At 39.2% G+C, this 24,962-nt stretch overlaps 1 protein-coding gene across 9 annotated transcripts; it reads right to left on the bottom strand.

The window, feature by feature from the left end:
* Positions 1-2,811: 2,811 nt before the first annotated feature.
* LOC146453622 (heterogeneous nuclear ribonucleoprotein A/B-like) lies at positions 2,812-20,403 on the bottom strand. Of its 9 annotated transcripts, none has more exons than XR_014859468.1 (13): positions 20,175-20,402; positions 19,847-19,887; positions 19,618-19,699; positions 18,810-18,855; positions 15,204-15,245; positions 14,692-14,724; positions 14,075-14,173; positions 13,455-13,503; positions 13,243-13,325; positions 12,216-12,309; positions 11,519-11,581; positions 6,337-10,639; positions 2,812-4,563 (listed from the first exon to the last, which is right to left on the bottom strand). XR_014859468.1 is itself a non-coding variant. In XM_085096434.1 (13 exons), exons 1-13 carry the CDS (start codon positions 20,255-20,257, stop codon positions 4,493-4,495), a joined length of 1,056 nt encoding a protein of 351 aa, XP_084952560.1. In that variant the 5' UTR covers positions 20,258-20,403; the 3' UTR covers positions 2,812-4,492. The 9 variants fall into 9 exon arrangements, 6 of the variants coding, with proteins under 6 accessions (XP_084952560.1, XP_084952563.1, XP_084952564.1 ...); XR_014859469.1 differs by having other exon boundaries at positions 11,519-11,578; positions 20,175-20,401; XR_014859470.1 differs by having other exon boundaries at positions 6,337-10,618; positions 11,519-11,578; positions 20,175-20,400.
* Positions 20,404-24,962: the final 4,559 nt, after the last annotated feature.

The following is a 24,962-nucleotide window of genomic DNA, read 5'->3' as shown; positions in this document are numbered from 1 at the left end:
CCGTATGGAGCGCAGTTCCTGAACGCAATATGTAAGGACATGTAAGGAGTTTGTATGTGAAATCCCGAGTGTTCGATGAAATCGTATAAACCATGTATAAAAGCAGGCATTACTGAAAGTTTACATTCCTTATGAAATGATGTCTTTGTGATGTTTTCTGACTGTATCATGTCCTGTAATCGGCATTTTAACAAGTTTTAGTGCGTGGTTTATCTCCCCTCGGGAGAAACAATCAGAAAACAACGCAGAGAGATCATTTCATAACTTATGTAGACTTTAATGTCTGTTTATTTTCTGTACCTGTTTACGATTTAAAAAAAACTCACGATAAAATTCGTATATTGTCCCTTTGCAAACCGTGTTGTGAACCTGGGTTGCCTGTGATACTAATCTATTCTAATCTTAATCTGGTCGCAGTTGCGTTCAAAAAGCGTTTTCACGGCTGAAAAATTACAGCGCCAGCGCTACTCCGCGTTGTGTTTTAACAATAAGGATGCGTTCTGTTCAAAAGGCTACATTTTCCTCTGGCTGCAATGATACCGACGGTTTTACATAAAGCGTTTTTTATCGTTTTAGCTGAACAAGAAAGGGTGCGTCCTAAAGCATGCGTTCTAACGCCACTTGCACACCCCCAGCCTCGACCACAGCGGTCGAAGGTGACGTCAGACTCTCTCGATAAGGGTGATTAGGGCTGGAACGAGGCTTTCGCATTACAGGAAAACGCATCAAACTAGAAGCGCTCGCTATGGTTTCGTTTTCGAATGACGGTATGCATTTTCGATATGTATGCTTTTTCAAACAAGAACGCCGACACCGTTTTCAATCGTTTTGGTAGATTTCAAACGAAAAACAATTGATCAGAGTGGAGAGGTCGGGCAGTAAAAAAAAAAAGGAGTGTCACAAAACACTGACGCCGGTTCGGGTAAATTAGGGGACCAAAGGAGAAGATACCAGTCAATCACAAAAACAGCATTGCTGATATTTAAAATCTTCATGATTTTGCGGACTAGAGGCTGCTGATAACAAGAGACATTTGTCCTCCTTTGACGCTGACTAACTTTTGATCAAACCCAATTTTGAAAGTGACGGTTCCTTTTTGCCTAAGCCGCTTCTATCTACCACTCCTCAATGATACATCAATAATGACACCAAAAAAATGTGTTATATTAACTGATCAGTGAAATGACACGTATAGCCGTTTTCGGGACATAATGGGTTACCATAGGAACAATATGAGCTGTTAAAACATCCCTAATGTTACACCTCAATTTTCGAAAATTGAAATTGGCCCTTAACCTCTCGGATACAAAAAAAATGTAACTAAATGCTGCTGATTACAGCCCCATAATAAAAAAATCGTGATCACCGTGCTCGCTTTTCAGAATAACCACTTACCAAGGTAAAATGAACGGTGTTTTTAACAGGTTACACTTTCGCTATGGTAACATATTATGTCAAGAAAATTACCATAACTTGTTCACCAATGGCCAGGCAAGTTGTTGTATCAACTGAAAATGGTTCCATTAATCTGTCAAAGTAGAATTGTTCCAAAGTGATGGAAACCAGTGCAAGCCACCTTAAACTTCCTTTCCTCAAAAACGTAATACAAAATTACGTATCTAAAGTAACCAATCTCTGTGCAGAAATGGCACTTATCAGTTTTTGGTGCAATTTCGATTTGAACGCAAAATAAGTCACCCGCGATAATTTTGCATAGAATCCTTCAACGATTTGCGTGATCAAAGTAATTCAAAGGACTTGACAGAAAAGCCGTCTTTTTAAGTGGTGTGTTTGGTTTGGCAACCGGACCATTGTACCCTGTTGATTCTAATACTGAATGGCAAACGCCTCTTGTCCCCAGCTCAGCTGAAATATAGTCTGCCGTGTACATTTTACAATGACTGACTATGGTAACAGTCGTTTAGACTAGACGAGCAACTGATCTGACACTGAGTAATGTATTATTCATTGAGTGACAAAGGCATAATCAGAAAAAGGAAATCCGAGTGCTCCTACCAGGAGTCGAACCTAAGACCTTCATCAAGATGCCGTCTGGTGATCAAACCCTTGAAGATGTGGAGTTTCACCTTGAGACTGGAGATGACATTGACGGTGATGAACAAGATTTGTTTGAAGTGGAAAGCCGTAATTAACCTTGTGAAGTAGAAGTGAGATCAACTGAGTCTGATCTCGTTTTGTTATGTTCCGGTTAAAGGTTAAACCTGGAGTTTCAAAATTTGATCTTTTAAACGAACACTGATGTGGTGCTCTAATACAGCGCGCGCACATAGAGACATTGTGGGCCAGTTATCAGTTATGGTTATTTAACCAGTCTAACTTAGGCCCCGGCCAATCAGTGGGCCTCCAAATCTGTCTGTCTTTTAATAACTGACCCTTTAAGTTTCGTGAGCAAGCTACGCGTACTGTTCTCGCCGTGTGCGAGGGGTCTTTTGTGAGATACTCGTTTTATGGATTTCTGTGAAAGCTTGGTGCCAACCGCGTTTCCGTTTTGGAGGTATTTTTTGGCCATTACCCGGCGCTCGTTTTTTAGAAGAGTTTTCAGCAACCGCTTGCGAACAGAAATAGACTGTGCTGTTTTTCAGCTGTTTTTTTTTTGTCGGCTTATAACCCCCCCCCCCCCCCCCCAACCCCGAATATAATCGTACCCCAAAACCCCATATAACCGGGATTTTGCGGTTTGCGAAATAGAATTAATGCAGGATAAATGTGATGGTATATTTTAAGCCTGGTGAATGAATGAGAATGGTGTTATTCTTCAGAAACGGACATTCAACTGACACTGACACACAATTCTAAAGCAATTCCACAAGTTTATTGTTCTTGAAGAACAGCATGAAAAACTACAGTGCACCTAATAACCCAACAAAGAAATTATATTCTGCAAATGATAACGGAATCCTCTCTCTCCAAGTCGCTGCACTACGGGCAATCGATTATTTTTATTAGGGATAGCTAAAGCGAGCGAACTACCGAAGTGATTGAAATATTGCGAGAAATATTGCGAGAGGTACTGATCCCTAATATCCCGCGCTCCCTCCGCGCGCGTCCCCTCGCGGGAGGGAATTTTCGCGCGCGCGCTCCCCTTGCCTTCCCTAAGAAAAATGAAGGACTGCTCGTAGTCTAGAGTGTCACAGATTTCCATGTAAAACTACTGTTCTACAGCACACCACGGCATTCAAAAGCAACAAGGTTGTGGTGGGGTACATCCCGACAAAAGCAACAAGGTTGTGGTGGGGTACATCCCGACGACCCAGAGAAGAATTTGAATGAGATGACAGTGAAAGCGCTGCAGTGTTTTAGTTTAGTCGCCAATCGAAAAAGGCTTCCATGGAACAAGAATTCCTGATAAAGGATTATCCACATTGCGTAATGCGACAGTGGTTCTCAATTCCATTTTAATTTTACAGTTTCATCACAGACACGACTCACACCTGCGTAACAATGACAGGCAGCAAACGTTTTTGCATTACATGAAGACAGTACAGCTGTACACCATGTTGTCTTTCCCAGACTGGAAATCTCCTTTACACCTATCATATGGATCACCAAAACACTTATCTGTCCGCTAACTTGTGGCAAGAAGAGTTGTACGAAGGACAAATGACTGCCACGGAGAAAGATTACCATGCTTAATTGAGTGGTCAACTTAGAATCGTCAATCGCGATATTCGAACACGAGCAGACAAACTGCAGTTTTTTTAATAAAAAAAAAAAAAACTAAAAGATGCCAAACCGTTTAAAAATACTGCGTCAAAATTAATCAAACAAGTTGAGTGGCAAGCTGAAGTGCTACAGCTGTAACGTTTACGTTTTCAAGTGGATCTCCGATTACGATCTCAACTACGACTATTGCAAAACCATCAGTGGCCAAGCTTTCATCAGCCAACACCTCATTCAAATCCTCAGATGGGCCACGACTGACACTACAAACACTAGTTAAATGCAAACTATACTTCAGTGGAAGAGAGAGCTCCGACAGTATACATATATAAATACTATACAAGATACGCACAAAATATAGACAGGATTCACCTACACGATTCTTTGGCCCTTTGAGGGAGGGGAGGGGGGAGCTAACTTTCTATTGTTTACATTATTTTTTTTTAACCTATGGTTAGTGACAAGCAAATTTCTGTACATTGAGCAGAGCGTGGCGGCCCATAACATACTGCTGAATAAACGTCCATTGATTTGTCCTTACTGGCAAGTGTATCACTTGTAGATGACTTAGACTTAACATCATTAAATGAATATAATAAAACATGCAGATGACATCGAAGGAAGAGTCACACTTCATGCAGCCTTTTTTTCGTGTTTCACTCGGTGAATGTCACGGTGCTCCTCACACTGTACTGGTAAAAAAACATTGTATTAACCGCCACAAAATCATTCCATTGCATTGTCATCCAGCAGTCTATTCAAGGGATTGCGTGACTGAGCATCAATTGTCACGCCACGTCGCGTGTTTTTGCTAGCGGGCATACGGATGGAAGGCTGTTCTGGTGTATGATAATATTGGTCCAAATGCACTGGGACGCCCATCTAAAGAACAAGAGAAACGCAGTGAGTGAATAGAAAAGCAACTGATCCAACTAATTGTCACACAACAAAGTTTTGTCACGCAACTTAAATGCTGCGTCACGTAGCAAACAACTTTGTAACACAATAACTGTTGCGTTCCAAAGATTCTGACGCATGGTGTTCTTGACCACTGAACACTGATTGACTGAGAAGCCAAGTTGTATATAAAGTTAAAAACAATTGACGAAAGTATCAAAGTCGGTCTGCCAATTCTTCCAATATTTGTTCAGTCTTTGTTCTATGAAAGACTGTCAAACAGACTTGTCACTGAAACACGTCCATTTGATAAGCTGCAAAAATTGGATATCAGCTGGTGTTTTGTGAACATAACTAAAAAATGACACAATCCTATGCAGTCGCTTTAGCGCAAAAAAAAAACAAAGATCAATTGACTTACAGGAAAAAAAGGTATGGAACAATATAATAACTATACCAACACATGCGAATGATCAATTAATGAAAACGGAACAGAAGTGATCACAAACTGATTTCATAAACTAAAACAACGCTAACCAAACAAGCTAAACTGGTGCTAAATTCGTATGCTGTACCAATTTCGAAGAAATCATAAAATTTGAACAAAACGTAAGTCAAGATTGAAAATTTAAGCAGGGCACCTGCTGCCTCCCATTGTTGCTCGAAATGGTGCAAAAAACTTGAGTTCAGGAGAGCGCCTACTAACACAAAGGCACTTGTGGGCCGTGTGTGACTATACAGGAGAAGTAGCAAACAAGGGCTATTGGAATCCGAATATAAATTGTTCAGAAATAATTAAGCCTAAATTAAAAAAAAAAAAAAAAAAAAAACACGCCATACACTGTAATATACTTTTAACGCTTATTAGAGTTACTTTTGCTAAAAATGCAAGGTTAACCGCAATTTTCTTTTTGGTTTTTGGATTTCAATGGACCACGCTACAACGCTGTAGATCTACTTGACCTGCATAGCTATATACTGAACACAAAACCCTCTGTATTAAGAGGCACGAGAATGTTTCCTAGAGAGGCAATGGTTAGCTTTAGAATCACTATCTCCCCTCAAACATGAACAAAACGTAGTAAAATAGTAAAAGTTCAATTGGGAGAACTTCAATGAAAAGAAGAGGAAAACGGCACAGATCACGTCGGTAATTTGCAAACACTTCTGCTCTAATAATTACAATACATAAGTGTCACTGATTACAAGTGTGGCATATTACATTACATTTTACAAAGTTGTTCTACAATACTGGTTAAATTTTACATTTATGTTTTACAATGCTTGCTTATGGGGTCAGTGTTAAATTGGTTACAAGTGAAAAACCTTACAAGTCATTCTTACACATTTATTACGTTCCCTTTTTAACTTACAGTGCACAATTACGTTACACGGTATACCTGGAATTCTATCTAAGCATCCTTGTACCTTTAAGTTCCCTTAGCTACAACTTCAGCCAACCCAACAACCCTGCGTGCTTTAAGACAAATTACACAAGCGAGTCTTACTTTACGACAGTGACTGAACGAAAAACACAGATTAACCACTGCAACGTGAACCTTGCCTACACAATGCTTTAAGACTTAAAAGGCCAAATTAGATTCAGTTAAAGACACAGCATTGCTAGGCTGGCCATGGTTTAAGTGCACAATTTTATTTAATCAGCGTGACCTTAGCTTTAGTCGCAGACATTAAGTTGCTTTGTAGGTAGGTTGACTTTGGTTTAACAGCATGGCCAGTACAGCAGGCGTGGCTTACCTGGCACCCTCACCTCTTGGCGTCACAGGGTGCATGAGGCGTAAGATGGGGTACCACCACTGTCACCTCTTTCCATAACCCCACTTTCCTGCTGCAGGAAGGAGCCAATCAGTTCACTTGCATCTGTCACGTGATGAAGAGTCTGTGACTAGTACAAACTGCTGCCCCAATATTACTTGGCAACGTAAACAAAGTCTTTTACTGTTCCAATAAACAGGGGCCTTACAAGACATTTAACCCTTTCACCACTAAGCCAAGCTGAAAACGCCAGCGACAAGTCTGAAAAATCATCTTGCAGAATATGGAAAAAAATGGATAGTGCCAAATCCAGGAAAGTAGTTTCATTTTAGCGGTTACAATTCAGGAATTTACTCGCAGACTCAAAAGTTAGGACAACATTATTTAGTACAACGAACAGCATCACGGAAAAGCACTACTTAACAATGAGCTTTCACTTGCAATCATCATCGTCATCATAATCAGGGAATTGCTCCTTCCACCACCCGGTGGAAATTCTGTTTAGTACGAGCCAGGCAGATAGCCAATGGACTCAAGAGTTTGAACCAAATTACCTCATTCGAGCTTTAACTCTGCTAGTGAAAGGGTCAAAAATAGTTTTAGAATGCATCAATGGTTGGAAATTGTTACATACTTAATAATTAATGCAATAGCTAGAGCAGGGGATTAAACTAACGTTATCATTACGGAGCATTCTGAATGAATCTCTTCACACAGAACTCTACAGACTATAACTATCTCGTTTGGTATAAGTTGAAGCAAATTAAACTAAAATCATTATTCATTTATACTAACTACAATTGAATCATTAGTATCATGAGATTAACCTTACACTACAATAATAATTGTTATTAAAGGCATACAACTGTGCAATGAACACAAAATACAATTAATTAACCTTTGAGCTACAACTAGTGTTTATCTTAACTCTAAACTAATGTTGACAGTTACTCATGATGACACTACCCTTACGAGGTATATCAAGGTATGAACAATTTATACACTGTTGGTGTATACATCATACGGCAAAGGCCAAAATAACATCTCTAACAGACTGCTATCAACTGCGCAGAAGCTATCTAGAACATTACCTTTAGCTCTGAGCTCTAAAAAATCTAACTAAATTAGTTCCATTAATTAAAGAAAAATTACCCTTACAAACATTCACTTCTGAATCAGCTCTTTCAACAGTTTAGACCAAGGCAATGAACAAATGAAAACAATACATTAATTCCATTTCCGATTTTCTCAAAAATAAACAGTTTCAAAGTACCACAGTTTTACCTCTCCGTAGTTTGGTATGCAACAAAATGAATATAGACGGCGGCATGTCTTAATTGCTTGACAGTTTGTGAGGGATCGATTACCAATACAGCATGGTATATGCCTAAAATGGCTCAGCAATATAATCAGATCTGACTATGTATTACAATGACAAAGTCTTCAGTCATTACAATACTGTTACTGCATAGTAATATGCAAAGACCACCACAATATCCTACAAAGCATACTAAGTGACTGAAAATAGATGAACTACAAAATACTGTCAGCAGTAAGGTTATCCACTTGTTGAAGCTGTCACCAAAAGCCCTTGCCTCTACCCCCCCTGTTGACAAATTCTTACTACAATATGCTGACTTAGGGCCTTTTCTGTACCATAGAGTTAAAATATCTGTATGTATATCTGGACAACTTACATGAAAGTATAACCATATTTCATAAGCCATCTATATAAGCTTACAAACACAACAACAATTCAACAACAAAAATGTACACTAGTTATCTAATAAATTTCAACATCTTCAAAAATACAAAATACAAAAACTGTGCAGGCTAAAGCACAGAACTTCCTCTTGCTTTGCAAGACTTGTTATATACGATAGATAATGCTCCTGTTTGTGATTAACCCTTTCAACCATGATCAGATCTGCAAACAAACCCCCAATGTTTACGAGGTAGTTCTAACTTTCAACTATGTGTGAGAAACCATGAAATGCGACCATTTAGATGAATGTTATTAGTTAGTAAAATGTGTTATAGGTTACTAAACCAAACTGTACTGAGTCACTGTTGTCAGGCAGTCCACCACCTTTTGGTAACAGACTGTTCAAAGCTTTCCGAAATCATAAAATAAACATAAAAAAAGGTGTGACACCCAAATAGGGGAACTGATATATGTCTATCAATCTATATCAGGGTTGAAAGGGTTGTTTAAGAGCTTGCGTTTATCAATGAATGTCAATGTTCAGTCTATGTACAAGACGAATGGATAACATTACAGCACTTGAAACAGAAGCATTGGTGATTCCCTATCCGTTACTTTTATTCCTGTGAACCTGCTACTGGCTGATGCATCTTACTATGCCACCTTGATCTTCAAAATCCATAATAAAAGAGACCTTTCGATTCTAGAACGAGTACGAGTTTTTCCGAAAGAGAAAGAACGCACATGCACGAAACAGTGTAATTTTGGTGGGAAAACAAGAAAGCTGCCTTCATCTTCAAGTTTTCAGAGAATATTGCAATGGCGAAAACAAGGACTCGAAACATAGGTGATCTCAATTTTTTGGAATGCCAAAGGGATTAGCCATCATTATTCAAAACAACTGCGTCAAGTTTGTTGCTCACAAAGAGCAAAGTGAAGCTAGCTTGCTGGTATATATCCCTTCTTACTTGACTTTGCTAAAAACTTCTTGTATCTCATATTTGTAGTCGTAATCATAATTAGAATTAAAAGGTCTCTAAAATAAGTTTGGTGGATATGAAGTCTTCCAGCTGGCTACCCCAGATTTTAAGATTAATATTTTAGTTAATTAGGACCTGTTTCTTATAACCAGGCAAAGCCGAACTTTGCAACCCGCTGTGTGAATCCAGTGTTGACCAACGTTGAACTTCAGTTCCATCAAAATGATCTTAACTCACGAGTTTTACTTAGGCAGCTTTCCAGCAACTGTCAAGAAAATCTAGCGTAATTATCTAGTTTTGCTTAATCACTGAAACCTGCAAAGAAGTTCAGCTTGTGACATGTTTCTTTCACTGATGAAATCTGACAGAACCACAAATCAACAGTTATCAGAGAGCTGCCCTAAGTAACTACAAACAAATCCTCTCATAGATGCATGAGTGCAAATAACTAATAAAGATAATATTACTGGTTTGACAAAAACTGAGTTATGCTTGACAGATTTTATGTACTGACCTATCACCTATATAAACATGAATACATCAAAAATATACTGACATGTATCATCTACATCAACATGGTACATCAAATTAATAACTAGCTACAAATCCTGTTGAACAATACATGTACATGTACATTAAATATATGTTGTCAACAATTTCTATTCACTTTCTATAAAATACAACATGAATTCATGAAAGTGTAACTTCTTCGGAGTTGATCTACATTACAGCTCAGTAATTAGGCTGTTTGTTTGTGTATATAACGTACAGTTTGTAATTCTCTGGGAAATTCAAGGGTTGGACTCATGATACCTGCAGCCGTTGCTGCAGTGATCACCAACAGAAAAACTGTAGTGTCAAAGGACAACATTTAAAAGATTAACACTTCAGACAAAAACACTTATTTAGCTCCTCTCATTCTAATTTTCTAACTGTGAAAACCAAACGAAAGTGAAGCTTCAATCCAACTCAATGCCATATCCCAGAGATTTACATGTCAACCTCAAAAATATAATTCTCTCTTTTGTATAAATACGTGCTAAATTGAAAGCAGCAATGACAGATCGACATGCTGCCTGGTAAAAAAAATTCAATTTCACTTCTTCCTGGCTTAACTCCTTCCGGTGCATCGTTGAAAAAGTTCATTAAAATAGTCAAATAAAATTGCAATGTTCTTTCCTTGCCTAAAATCTCTCTGTAAATGTTTATAATTTATTTTCGATCAAACAATTATAATCAGTGACAACAACCACATTTCAACTGAACGGCAGCATTCTTTTGCCATGAATGTGCGCTCAACATATTTCTTTATTCTGCGATCCCTGCATACCTGCAAGGTGAATACCAGTTTCTCTGCCAGGGCCGTAGGGTAATGTGTAGCCTCCTCTGGGGTACTCTGAGGTTGCTGCAGGAAATGCGCTCCCAGGGGAGTACGCTGGGAAGCCAGGGAGGCCAGCATATGAGGCAGCTGGGTACACAGTTGGATCATAGGCCCCAGTCGTACCAAAGGCTGCTCCGTAGAGTGCTGCGGCATACGTCGGGTTATAGGCTGCCGCTGCAAGACCAAGTCCGCCCGCTCCTGTACCGGTGCGAAAAGGACCTTGCAAATCAAAATGTTACTTACAATAAAATTGCAGGCAGATACACCTTGCAAGTATTACAATTTGTGGTTTGGTATGAACAGTTTACCACACTAACAATAAAAAAGTTTTCGTTTGGAAACACTCTTAACTCTCCTTTGCCCCATACCTTAAAGGAAACCTCCACTCTTGAAATAAATTAACGTTAAATTGTTGAAAATACAATCTCATTTCAAATTTCGTTGTCCAGAAAACAAGGAAAAAATATTTCTGTGTCAGACAAAACAGAATTTGATTATCGCCTTTTTTTTTTTTAATTTCCCGGGTGCCACCATCTTGGATTTCGTGACGTAATACGGTTGATCAATTGTTTCACACAAAAGAACTTCTGCTTACTGACAATAGCGGCAACCATATGACGTCATAAAATCCAAAATGGCGGCGCCCAGGAAATTTAAAATTGAAAATAGGCGATAATTATATCTACTTTTTAGTACACTTGAATGTCACTTCTACTTTTTAAACTAAAATTTAGAATTTAGACACTATTTCCAACAATTTACAGTCCATTTGTTGTCGGAGTGGAGGTTCCCTTTAACTACCACGCCTTGGTCTGGACCCTGCTGTCAAGTTTCTTAGCATAGATTTTCTTGTAGCTCTCTTTCACTCTTCTTGTTTCTCAAGGTTTTGTGTGACATCCACCAATCACAAAATTAATTTATACAATAATATTGCCTTGATAACTTGCCTGGGTAAATTTTTGAGATTTTCAAAAGGGTTTTTCCTCTTTTTTTTCGCTTTGATATAGTCCATTCCAAATAAAAACCCAAGTGCAAACTAAAATAGGATTTGAAGGAATTCTTTTTAACTGTCATCTGAAATAACGAAATTTTATTCACCTCTGGTCAAAGCAGCTGCTGCTCTCCCTCTTCCAGGAACAACTCCAAAAGCAGTGGCTGCTGCTGAAACATAACAAATTACACCAATTTATTATGCTAAGATAAAGTGACTTCCATGGACACTGCATGTAGCCTACATATAAACTGAATCAGGACTACACTGTACAACAACCAGTTTGGTCTGAAAGACTGTTTGTATGGATTATACAGAAACAGCATGAATTCTAGAAACTAGGGGTGAGTTGCATTAAATTTAACGTCGGGCATAACTGCTTACGCCAGACTTTCAGCCCAGTCACACTCAGCGTTTTAACGTCTGACGATAGCATTTATACCGCCGTTAAGTTTTGTGCAACCCGTCCCAGGTCTGAAAACACTCAGGACCAGTATGAATTTTAGAGGTCAGGTCTGGGAAAAGGTACCGCAAAAATTACATACATTTTGGTTTGAAATTCAGGGTCAAGGTTTGGAGAAGAGAGCCACAAACTCCACCGAAAATTCAGAGGAGTACCCCTGCCCACCCCCAAGAGGTCAAGATTTTGACTTCCCCTAACCTTGCTAACGTTGATTCATTTTTCAGACAGAGAATTTTCAAATCTTACTACAAAAAAGGTATGATTATCACTAATTAAGTAACCATAGAAACCATAAGTCAACATAATGGCTAATTAAAAGTACTTGACTGACATGCACCCACCGATAGTTGGAATCATTCCTCTGCCGGCCACAGCAGCTCGCAGTGCCGCCTGTTGCTGCTGTACCTCCTTTGGCAGAGCTCGCTTAACTTCAACCTGCAAGCAAAACAGATTCATCAAGGCAGTGCTACCAATAGCAGGAGCCCGCTAGCCAGGGACACCCAAGAAAATACTCTGGGCACCTAAAGTATTTGCTTCACATGTTGGGCTCCTAACTTCTTGTCAGAATGACTTTTGGCCTTGTGGGCTCCTTGAAAATTTTCTTGGGTAACAGCCTTGTTCATTAAACTGAGCTGTCTTTAAATTTATCCCTCAAAGACACCCTTATAACCTGTGATCCTAAAAAAAGAAGTAGGAAGGATTGTATGACAAAACAAGTTGCAACTCTGAATCTAGCAAATGACCTAACCAGCCACAAATCTTCCGCTTTCTCAGTAGTTTCTGGTATCCACCAAGTTTACAGAAGATCACAAGGGTTCTACATTGCCATCCATCGATGGCAGATAAACAATAAATTCAGTGACTTTTTCACTGCCTATAAACCAGTCAAAACTGTGGTCAGGGGACCGTTTCTCGAACGTCCCGGTAACTTACCGGGCCCGTTAAGTATATTTTAAAATGTTTTTTCACCGAGTACACACAACGATTACAGAGATGGTACTTCGCCAATGTTTTCAAAAACTAATAAAATTTTAAAATTTAGTATTGAAAGCTAACAAAAATTGACTTTTGTTCAGAAACATCATCACGAAAATTACTTATCGGGCCCAGTAAGTTACAGGGACTTTCGAGAAAGTACCGGCCGACTTGATCTACTGTATTGTGCATTATCAGGCCAAATAAACCGAAAAAAAAAAGGACAAGTCATCCGTTGGAAATTTTATGTACCAAACGAGAATTCAAGACAGTTTCTTTTTTTTTTTGGGGGGGGGGGGGGGGAGGAGGGGGGCGTGGGAGGGGAAGAATTGATTTACCCTGAAAGTGCACAAATGCACAGCCTTTTCTGCATTCAGCGCTTCATCAACTTACTTTATTCCCATCAATATGATGGAACTGTAATTCACAAATCTTGTCTACAGTGTCTTCAGAATCGAAGGAAACAAAACAAAACCCTACAAGAAAAATGCATGGAAACGTGAGAATGTTTAAAAAATTGGAATCAACAAAATGAGCACTCTGATCTTGAAACGAGGAATTTTAACAGTGTGAAATGCTTCAAAATAATAAGTGGTTACAAGTACCTCTTCTCTTGTTTGTGTTGTGTTCCTGAACATACTCAATGTCTCTCACCTGTGATCAAGTCATAAAAGTGGTCAGATTTGTCCCGATATCAACAAGGATAGTCTTATTGTCTTCCATAAATCACGCGCTCTCAATAATCACATGACGAGAGGTTTGGGCAACAAGTTTATTGAGTCAGATTCGACTGCTATAGACTGAGTAGCGAATGACATCGTAACTGAATCAATAGACTCCCGTGGGAGGGAGGGTCGGGTTGATGTCCTTGCCCTATGAAACGAGCTTATGACTGACAGATCAACGAAGCTCGGGTTCCAATAAGCTTAATGACTTCATATGATACGCACATAATTAGCACAAATCACTTAATGTAATTTATGCTCGATTGTTGAAAAGGACATTATACAGGCTCCTAATGGTGCCCTAGAGCAGTCATTTCTTCGTACGACAATATAGCACATGTCATTTTGTTTAACATATTGCATGGAGTTCAAGGAAAATCACAAAAGGGCCACAGTCTTTACTTTAAATTAACTTAAATTGGAATTTTGAGAACCAAAAAACCTTCTGTGAGAGAGATGAGGTATATTTTCCTGAAAAGGATAATAAAATGACAGCTTACCGGTGCATAATGAGAACCAAAATAGTCCCTAATTTGCTGGTCTGTAGTTTCAGGTTTAAGACCTCCCACAAATATTTTCTTCACTCTCAAATGTGGTGGCTGAAAGATAGAGAGACACAACATTATATAATTATTATACATTGTAATTGTAAAAAGCTCCAAGTTGTTTTGTTCATGACCATAAACATAGTCAGACTACTAGCAATGTGGCTTGCTATATTTTTACATAGTATATTTATCGGCGGTCCACTGTCATAGCTCACCACTAATTTTTCTCCAAATCTTATTGGTTTAAATTGATAACAACATTATCACTGGTGTTTGTCTCTGTAGGAACACGTACAAGATCAAGTAACAGGGTTGATCTGGCAAAAATGTCCGGATGGGTTTAAGTACTTGTCTGCCGCCAAACCGCTTTATACAACTTACTGTTTTTCTAATTCATTAGTATATTATTGAAATCAGTTGCTTCTAATTGAATCTACATGACCCCAAAATGTTTATTTGTCTCTTTTACTTCAATCCATTGCATAAAAGGTCAAATTGTTGAGCTGTAAATTTGAACAAACTGAGTATTTCAGAGACTTTCTTTTTCAATGCAAGTGGCTCTAGCTAACCTTGTTTATAGGCGCTGCTGGCTTAGGATCGACCTGGAAAACAAATAAAACAAAATATTAGGTTCTACGAGCAGCAAATTAAAACCTTTGATACTGCTTCACCATAGAAATAATGACCATGAATATATTAAGTGTAAATAGCTCATTTATAATCAACACCCTCTTTAAATTTTTGGAAGGCGATAAATTTATTACTAAAATGTACTGTCAATAATAATTTATTGTAACAACTGCTGCTCTTGTAGTAACAGAATAATGACTTTTTCAATATATATGTACCCATTCCCTCCTGTGCTGCCCGTAACTCTAGGCATGTTTGCATTTGAAGGAGTGTGCCGGATAAGGCTTTTAAAGTGACTTTTGATGTAAGGTCAAATTCTCCTTTTGTTCCAGAGGCAAATGCACGATAATTTGGAAGGAGAATCTAGCAATTACAATAAGCATTTATCCAGGCACCCCTTCATATACGAAGTTAGCTTTCTCTTCACGTTATACACACAAAAAAAACTTACAGTTTTTCCATCTAGAACATGAGGCTCTGTATACTGCAAGACCTGTAAACACAACATTACATAGACTATTACAACCCTTGCTATTATTCATTACAACACATTGTAACACTACCCAAATATGATCATGATGCTGACAGCACTTGGATATATTAGTGACAGGGATGTGTGAAGGCCTTTTTAGGTTTTGAAATTAGCAATCTGAGGACTTTTGGGGGGATTCAAAAATTTGTGGTGACTGTTTTGGGGTGAAAGGTTTTGCTAAGGACTTGGAGGTTTGACTGAAAGCAAACCCCCGTGTTCGTGAACATACAGTCGGACCTCCCTTTGCGACCACCTCTCGTAAGCGACCACCTCTCATAAGCGACCACTTTTCCAAAATACCAAAAGTTTTCAAGTCAAATCACTTTAGATGGAACCTCTCGTAGGCGACCACCTCTCGTAAGCGACCACCTCCCGTAAGCGACCACTCTTAGAGATGATAGTTTAAAATTTTCTTTTGTTTTTAACCTCCCGTAGGCGACCACTTGACACGGCACAATCTGCTGTTTCTCTCACGGGCGGAAATTGACTGTAACATATTGGCGCCCATCATTACAGCGGACGCCGTATTACTAAAAATCCCACAGCCGGAGCTACCGGAAGTGTCTCCTGACATTGAAACAAATGATAACATATACATGCACTATGGTACACTGAAATAAATTTTAATCAGGTTGAATCCCTTATAGGAAAAAAAAACTCTCTTATCTGGTTAATAGCATGCATGTACATGCACGACCGGTGATGACTCTCTCAACCTTGTATTATTCAACAGAAAAATTGTGGCGATAAAGAACGTCAACTGGATTATGTAACAAACAAACAAACAAATGCCAAAGTTGTTGATGTGTTACGCTTGAAATGTAACATTGCAAAAATGCCATTTACTGTTTGGTCCTAAATCAGGCAGTCTAAAGAAGAGTTTTTACTTAGGGTTTCGATAAGCAATGGCAAAAGCCGTTAGGTGTCTGCAATTACCATCATGTAAATTACCCGGAATTTAGACCTCACCCCCCCCCCCCCCCCCTTTGTGGTCTGACCTCTGGTAAGCGACCACCTCCCGTAAGCGACCACATATCCTTGACATTATGGATGGTCGCTTACGGGAGGTTCGACTGTATTTATGATTGAAAATGAGACTCTGATGGGTTATATGTTATGGACTGTTGGACTTTTATGTCCAGCATTAGCCCACCTGGGCTCGTTGTTTTGGGTCTAACAATTTGGTCTTAATTATACCTCCCCATCACTAATATATGTGAGTACCCCCCTGGGGGAGGAACTAAATGTTTTGAAGCAATAATGTGACAAAAATTTAAACCCTCAGTGGTTGTACTGGTCGCATGTTACAACATAAAGAAGAAAATAAGGAAAAACAGTGCATGCATGCACATCACATGATGTTTACAATAACTGAAGACTAATCTAATCCTGACCCATGCGACACTTGGCCCCAGGGGAAACTGGAAACTGTTAGTCAATCTTGATTGACATTACATGTAGGTCACATATTAACCCTTTAAGCCCTAACAGTGATCAGCATCAAATTTCTCCTTATAATATCAATGCTTTTCAACCCCTGAGGTCATGAGAATAAAGGATATGATCACCCAAGGTGAATTTTCTCAGATATGTAACAACTTCTCCCCATTACTTTTATAAGAAAAGTATAGGGACAAGATGGGAGAATTTGTCCTTTGACATAAGGGGTTGAGGGGTTAACTATCTGCCTCCAGCTACTTTGTTTAAACATTACAGACATAAATTGTTCAAATGACAAGATAAAAGCCCAGTAGGTCATCTACTCATCCTGTTTTAGCACTTGTTAAACCAATGTAAAACAGTTGTTCCCACCACGTCAAGGACAAATACACTCATCAAACAATGAAAAGATTTGCTACGATATTACTGCCACGTATTGTACTTCCTTGTTCAAAGTAATCTTACCCACTGCTCATGCTATCTCATATTAGCAAACAAAATTTTTTTTCCTAAACCCTTTAATTTTAAATCTAGCAAAGAAAGAACACATTCAAATGAACTCTGCACCCAGTTATAAATATTGCTGCTGGATAAATAAACTTGATATATTATTGAACATAAGGCAGATGAACTAACAAATACGTGACATGAATTACAATGCGAAAAAGTAGGCGGGACAAGATGTCAGAGATAAACAGTTTGAAAACATTTTTAACCTCCATAATTGAGTAATTGGTTGCAAGGTAAAAACACACCTTTTGACCAAAGTGTTTCTCATTTTTACTTAATATCTCTCAATTGATAATGCCTTCACTTTTTCAGACAAACTTGAAAGATCAAAGCACAAAGCAGACACATTTATTTAATGACGTTTGCTTTTTAGTAACACTTGTATGATAATGAAAGAAATATGTTGCACTCTTGGCATAATATTTTATAAAAAGAAACGAAACATTTGACTGTTGCTGACTAAATTAAATGTCTGAGTAAGATATGGAGTGAAGACCCGATGAAATTGCTTCATCAATTGTAACAGTGATGCCAACTGTATAAAACGGCCCCAGGGTGTTGACTAATATCTGCCAGTCTCTCATTTGCATTCAATTTAATGCATAAATGTCCTGTATCTATGAGTTCCCTTACTTCCTTGTGATGGGAAAGAACCAACTACAGGTGCCTGTTTTTTTGAACCCATAGAAAATTGACATTGAGGCAGTTCTCTCCACATTAAGCTGTAAGACTCAAATCCCACTGATCATTAAACGTGGATGGATATTTAAGCAAGACTATCACCTGTGTTTTGACAGCAATTGTATTTTGTATGAATTAGCAGTGAAGTTTTGCAAGTAAAATGAGAGTTCACTAACAACGTCACTAGACCCAAATAAGTGCATTTCAAGTGCGTAACTTGAATGCCAATAACTCATATTTATTAATAGGACAGTTTGTGCTTGTTTTTCAGTTAGGTCATGCAACCAATTGCAACATCTTGCCTGTAGTAAACCAAGTGTATTTGTTTAAATATTCTCCTTCTAGACATATCATGTTCAATAGGCTACATTGGTTTAAATTCTCCCGCAAGATGACAAAAAGAACACAAAAGTTTGTCCAAAAATTTTGCACCATCAGAAATTGCCATTCATTGATCAATATTATTATGGAAATAGCATGAGTTGATTGGTCGAATATGTCACGGATCTGTGACCAAATGTGACATGATGATATCAGTAACCCAATATATGCCGTGATATGCTGTCGCTTGGTGACTGGTTGGCTTGCCACTTAAAAATACTGCCTTCGTGAAAGCTTTCGGCCATTTTGAAACTAGCCACCTGACCAATAAGGAAACAATCACCCGCTAAAGCTTCGTCTAGTAGTCGTCCGAGGCGAAAACCTGCAAGTGTCTGTTCAATAATTTTTGACTAATGCGTTAAAGCACTCTGGCGCTTCACGCAACATTTGTTCCATTGTTAAAAGGTGTTCTGTTACTTGGCTAAAAATTATTTCGAATACGCACGAGGTTTCTTCGATAACGAAAGTATTCTACCACTATACACTATGGAAATTCATAAAGCAGGACTTTACCGCGTTAGCTTGTTTCGGATCTTTAAACTGTACAAATGCGAAGCCCCTGAAATGAAAGAAAACAAACAATATATTATCACAAGAATACGCTTGTTGGTTAATTACCCCGACGTGTCTTCAGCTGAATCGGTCAAGGGACGTCGTTGAAAAAGAATAACTGAAAGCACAGTTTCGGTTGTTCTCAGCGAGTGTTGAAAGGAGTTAGATATATATGAAGCCCAGACAGGGTATGGAAAAATAAAATTAGGCTATCTGATTAGACAAAACAAAGAAATCCGGCGCCGCGACTTATTTTGATCGACTTTTCGAGTCTCTCGCGCAAGTAATGGCGTGCGATAATGCATGCTCTAGTTTATATGAAAACTTGACCGCGAAAATGGCTCGCTACAGGGGGCTGTTTATAGCAAGAATTAGACACTGGTGGTCTCTTACAAGGCTGTTCTTTTTACTTGGATTGTTGGAAACGACAAACAAAACAGCGAGGAACTCGGAAATACACGCGCCACTTGGGGTCAATTGGCTTATTTTAACAGCCGACGAAAAATCTTAGCGCTATTTTTCCGAGGCGTTAAGAAGGCGAAATAGTTACACAATAGAAAACGTGTGTTTTGACACGAAGCTGTGAAAAGTAAAGCTTATTTTGCCATACATTATTTAATGTAAACTCGCGACAGCCGAGCACGTGTAGCGAGACTACAAAAGAATACATTGTTGGGCTAAAAATTACACAAACGAGTGTACTTCGGTGCTTAATTCAGATGAGGTCTTTGCGAGACAACAAAACAAAAGTACAAATAATTCCACAAACCTTGAACGACCCGTCAAAGCATCCATTTTTACTTCCACTCCGATAACCTCACCAAACCTGTTAAAATATTCCGTCAATGTTTCTGAAATTGAAAGGATTTGAGATGTCGTAAATAACCTGTGTTCAACCGAACACAGCTGGTCTACCAGACTTTCCAGACAAATTTTGCAACTCTCCTACTTTCAAAATTTAAAGTATAATTTTACAAAGGAGACAAACATCAAGTTACCTTTCGTGGTTTCATAACTGAGTCCGCCCACGAAGAGCTTGCTGTGAAGGAACAACAATTAGAAAGGAAGTTTATCAACTGATCCAGCCAGAAAGACGACACGCATTCGAAACAACTTTCGTAGAAAGAAGTTGTACGAACCTTAAACTCACATATATATTCACAAAATTCTAAACACACGCTAAAACACAGCAAGAAAACTCGTAGATTATGGCCTGTAAAATTCATGGCGCTCTCTGTGGCTCCGATAATAAATTACAAATTATTTTCGTGTATAAATTTCATGAATTTTGCGCCTAATATTGACAAACTTAGAAGTCACTCTCACCCTTCGTCGTCTTCTTTGGTCATCCGCTTCTTCGCGTCGGCCGCTTGACTCGCGATACCGTTGACAATTTTGTTCGCCGCCATCGCGCAGAGTCCCTGAAGCGTTACAAAGCTGAGTTTTAGCTTATGAACATCGCTTGCTAAAGAGAACAAGCGCTAACTCGACGGCCATGCCACAGAACCACTCTCTTCAAAACTGAAACCTCGCGGCGCCAAATACTCCAAATTCCGGTCTCAATCAAGAGCATGCTGGGAAAACCCGCAAAGTGGTCACGTGCCGCTGAAAGGGCACGCTCTGATTGGTGGAGAAAACGGACACATCTGCGCGGAGAAACCTGGGCTGGAAAATCCCGGCTTCTGATTGGTCGAGACGCGCCAGACACTTGTTGACTCTTCAATTTGACAGTTGCGGCAAGAATATATGCTCACTTTATTCGGTTTTGTTGTGATCGCTATTGACTAATTTTGGCGTGTTTACATCATCGCCTTGAAAACACGCGATCACGCACATGTTGTGTGCGCTCGGAAAGTGCAAGACAAATTGAGCCACAATGACACTCTCGCACTGTATTTGCGTAACGCAAAAAGACAACAACAGTGCTTGCTTTCTGAAGATCGATCCGGAAGATGCATTTTTTACCTGATTTTAGAGTTTATGGGCGCGTCCTCTTCTTGGTTTATACCTCTAAAAATTATAGGAATTAAAGCTATTTGTCGATGGGATTGGTTCAACTAGATTGAGAAACGGAAGTTGATCAATCCTCCGGAAACATGCTATAAATTGCACAGCCCGCGTTTTTAGGCTAAAATATTATATTTTTATTGTAACTTTTTGACTTGTAAGGCCATCACAGAAAAATCGTGCGACGACGAGAGAAATATTAAAACGTCTATTAAAAGAAAACCAATGAAATGACAGAGGAAACTAAAAAAAGCTTAGAACCGAACGCAACGCCACGACGTGCTCTGTGAGGTGAATAGACGACAGCGCCAGTCAACCTTGAGATTAGCTTTCATCCAACAATTCAACACTGTGTTATTTGCTGTAAACGTTTTTCAATACTTAGAGCGCTAGAGACAGCCTCATGCTCACTTGCTAGGGTTCTAAATTCAGAGTTTGATATAAGACTGGGTTTAAGCTTGGTCGCGCAAATGAAAGCCACTGAGAAGTGCTATTTCCTCATTCAGTTCTTTATACAAATTTTCGGCTTCGGTGTTTCGATCTTAAATGAAATGTAACTAATACGTGATGGGTTTCATGCGTATGAGAAAATAATCAGTATTGATCTGATGTTTTATGTCGCGTAGTCCTATATTAGAGGAAGGAATGAGCTTTAAACAAGGCTAGTGCATAAATTTTCAATTTCTACCCATTTACCAGCGGCGTCTATCTTGCAATTAGCAAATGATCTAAATTTACTGTAATAACACCATAACTTGTCATCTGACCACGCACTTAAATATAACAGAGGATATAAGAGAACATTTTTAGCTGCGCAAATGTAAACTGGGGTAGTTTCAAATTTCCCACAGGTGCCCCTCACTGGCTCGTATTTCAGGCAATTGCCTGCCAGCCGGATCTTGGGAAAGGCTAAGAGAAGATTCTATCGGCGCAAGTTCACCAAAAAAATATCGCTTCGACCCGGCTGGACGAAAAATTCATTTCCGAATGGTAGTTTTACATGGATTATTTTTAGTCCCGCACACCCACCAATTTCGGTTTTCATCTCAGCTGATTAAATACAGGGAACGTCATCTTGGCCTTATTTGGAAATTTTAGAAAGACCTATAATAACTTTGTCTAAAGATTCAAAACGTTTCACGTGTATTTAGCCTTAAATTTCTTTTTGTAAGTTAGGGCTTGAAGCAAAACCCTTCTAACTAAAACAGAGCCGCGTGACTTGTGAGCACTGTGTGACGCCAATGAAAGCCATTTTTTTCGCCCATTAGCGGTGCGCGCGTTAATATAGATGACAGTTAAAATGTTCCCTCGGCTCTTTTTCATTTTAATTAAGCCTTGACTACTAATTCGAGTCAAAAACGTTTTAATATCGATAGAACAGGACGTCGTCACCGGATGCTACCACGCTGATCTCGTCGGATGTTTTTTTTTTAGAGAAAATAAAACTGAAATAAAAATTCATAAGTTTAAGGCAGTGATAAGTTGTTATTATGCAAAGTTGGCTCTGAGACAGCTTTCAGACGAAAGCTGGCTGGGAGAATAATGATTTCTTATCTTTGCTGCCTGTGAAATGATTCTATTGACAAGGGCGGAACTGCAAAGCGTCATCACCTGTCTAGTAGTTTCTGAGCACAAAACAGAATTTTGAACCTTTTTTTCAATGAATTAACACTGGCACAAAAATTTGTGCCAAAGTTACAGTTCAAAAAAACAGGAGACAGAAATTTGACTCTCGTCGAGGGTAGTATACCCTCGCGAAACGACTTTTGCCGTACTGAGCATATATGTTATAATTGTACTCTTTTTTTTTGTTTTTTTTGTTTTCATTTTTCTGGTACTTAAAATTCACCGACCTAAAGTCTGCCAATTTATATAAGTATTTTTTTCAACGCGTTCAGCCGGTTTATGACGGGCAAGTAGATTGTTATATTTCTGAAGCATTTCATCCCCAGAAGAGAGCAATTTCGAGACCAAAGGGAAAAATAATACACATATTGAAAAAAAAATATATTATGACTGATAATCACCCGCTCTCATTTGTTTTGTTACGTTCATTCAGTATTTCATCCACACACTCGAAATTCCAAAACACACGAATTGAAAACACCTTCTGTATTTCCTAGGCCTCCCGAGGAAGGTAGGAAGGGGGGATGGGGTGACTTGTGGTTTTTACTCAAGAAAGGTTATACGGGAAGGCTCGCCCCAGAGGTTCGACCCTTTACCAACTTCTGCCGAAATAGTTCCCGTCTCCTAGTATACAAAATAGACAATTGCGCCCCTTCCTTCTAAACCAAAAATAAGCCAAAGTCACGCCAGTTTATTTCAGTTTCTAATCCATCGACTTGGAGTTCACTGCTCCTATTTCAGCTAACCGGCATTTCAAATTTCATTATCCAGTTCGCATACTAAGGAAGTAAAACTAAGGCAAGGCACCGGTTTCGAACGGTTCCTTCCCGTTAAACCCACTAGATGGAGTAATCCCCAACCGCGCGAGGAGACGCGCGAGGAGACTCGAGCCACGTGGGCGGAAGACTGAAATGTTTTTAGATCTTTCCAGTCTCTTTTAAAATGACAAACACCTATATAATATGCACATATTTAAGCGCAACAAACCCAATTAATTTGTACTCTAGCTCGGTAAAATTAAAGCAGTTTCCGCATTGCATCATTACCCTCTGAAAGACGAAAAAGTGGAGTTTTATACCTTTTTTCTAAGAAGTTGATGTTCATGGCAGGCCAAAGGGAGAGTTATATTTGGGAAAGGGGGTGCATGGGCTTCGTATAAACCAGAAGACAAAGCGCATCTTGTGTTGCCCTGACAAGCTGTTGTTTGGGCAAAATGGTATTTTTGAAGCCCACACTTGGTGAAGTTGTCTAAAAACTAGCAAGGCTGCGCACAGCTGAACTTCCACCAGCCTGCCGACGCGCAGGCGTTCGAAGGAAATATCTGGAGCAAGACGTCTTTGGGAAGACTAAACTTCCAGCAACAGCTGGTAAGTGTTCGATTGTGGCCGATGTTGGAGATAAAAAATGCAATGCAATATGTTTCCTCGGCTTTTGATGTTTACGTTCAAGTTGTGTGGAGAAAGGTTTTAAGCCGCTCTCGGAGCTGAGCGCGCCTCTGCGTTGACTTGGCTATGCCACGCTGCTGAGCCCAGGGCGAGACAGCTGTCAGCGGCTGCTCAAGGGCGTGATCAAAAGCAAAAGGCTGCGCACATGCGTAAAGGGCCCCATGTACATGTGCGGCAACCTCGTTCCCATTGCTTTAAGCTCTGGGAACGAGGTTGTATGTGCGGTAGTACTTGCAGGTGAGTGTGACTAGTCACTTGAAGTAAATTACTTTTGATGCGTATTTATAGTCTATGAGTGAGTCTTTGAAGTGAACCCCTATAAAGGAGCAGTCCTTTTGAGGAAGTTCGACTTTAAAATTCAAAGCGTTGGACTGTCGTACGATCGAACAAACTCTGGAGCTTCGCGAGTTCTCGTCTTCTTCTGTAAACCTCCAGGGAAAAAACCAAGTTTGAAGAAAAACTCTCACCCAAGCAAATAACCCCAATAAAAACGTGAAGGCAGTTCGCATTAGAGAAAGGTATAGCCTAAACTCGTTTTTGGGCGTGGTTCTTTACCCCTCAAGCAAGACACGTTTTAGCCTGTGGGCGGTTGATTTCTTTTTCAATTTCCGCCCTAAGGGTGCAGGTAGGAATAAATTTAATGATTGTTATTTTAGATTTCGACACCTTATATATGTTATTGAACTAGCGCAGGTCCGAATTGGGAAAATAAACTTCCAAAAATAGAAGAAAAACGGACGAGATCAATATTTTCCTGATATAGACCAAACAAGCCAGTTCAATAAGGTTTTTGTTAATTATATAGACTTTACCGGTTGTATCTTTCTAGTCCGCGTGAAACTTGTTTATATTCAAGCAGTACGAGAAAGTAAAACTCCCACATGACGATTTGAACAGTTCCTTCTTCATAAGCTTAATTTAAAACACTTTTGCTTTATTTTTCATCAAAATTGAAACACTTTGCTCCCTTCAAACGTACGTTCTAACGTAAGCGGGAAAATTCGGATCGCTCAGCTGGGAGCCAATCAGAATGCGG

This window comes from Pavona decussata, unplaced genomic scaffold, assembly GCF_977016875.1.
Source record: "Pavona decussata unplaced genomic scaffold, jaPavDecu1.1 SCAFFOLD_329, whole genome shotgun sequence".
NCBI lineage: Eukaryota > Metazoa > Cnidaria > Anthozoa > Scleractinia > Agariciidae > Pavona > Pavona decussata.
This window is presented reverse-complemented; position numbering and strand designations above follow the sequence as displayed.

Bases quoted from the DNA above. Each gene is read 5' to 3' on its own strand.
- LOC146453622 (XM_085096434.1), bottom strand. From the start codon at position 20,257: ATGGCGGCGAACAAAATTGTCAACGGTATCGCGAGTCAAGCGGCCGAC. The intron at 18,856-19,617 runs GTTTGTGGAATT...CTTTCATTTCAG, and splicing joins GCTTTGACGGGTCGTTCAAG to GGGCTTCGCATTTGTACAGT. The intron at 14,174-14,691 runs GTTAGCTAGAGC...TCTATCTTTCAG, and splicing joins CAGCAGCGCCTATAAACAAG to CCACCACATTTGAGAGTGAA.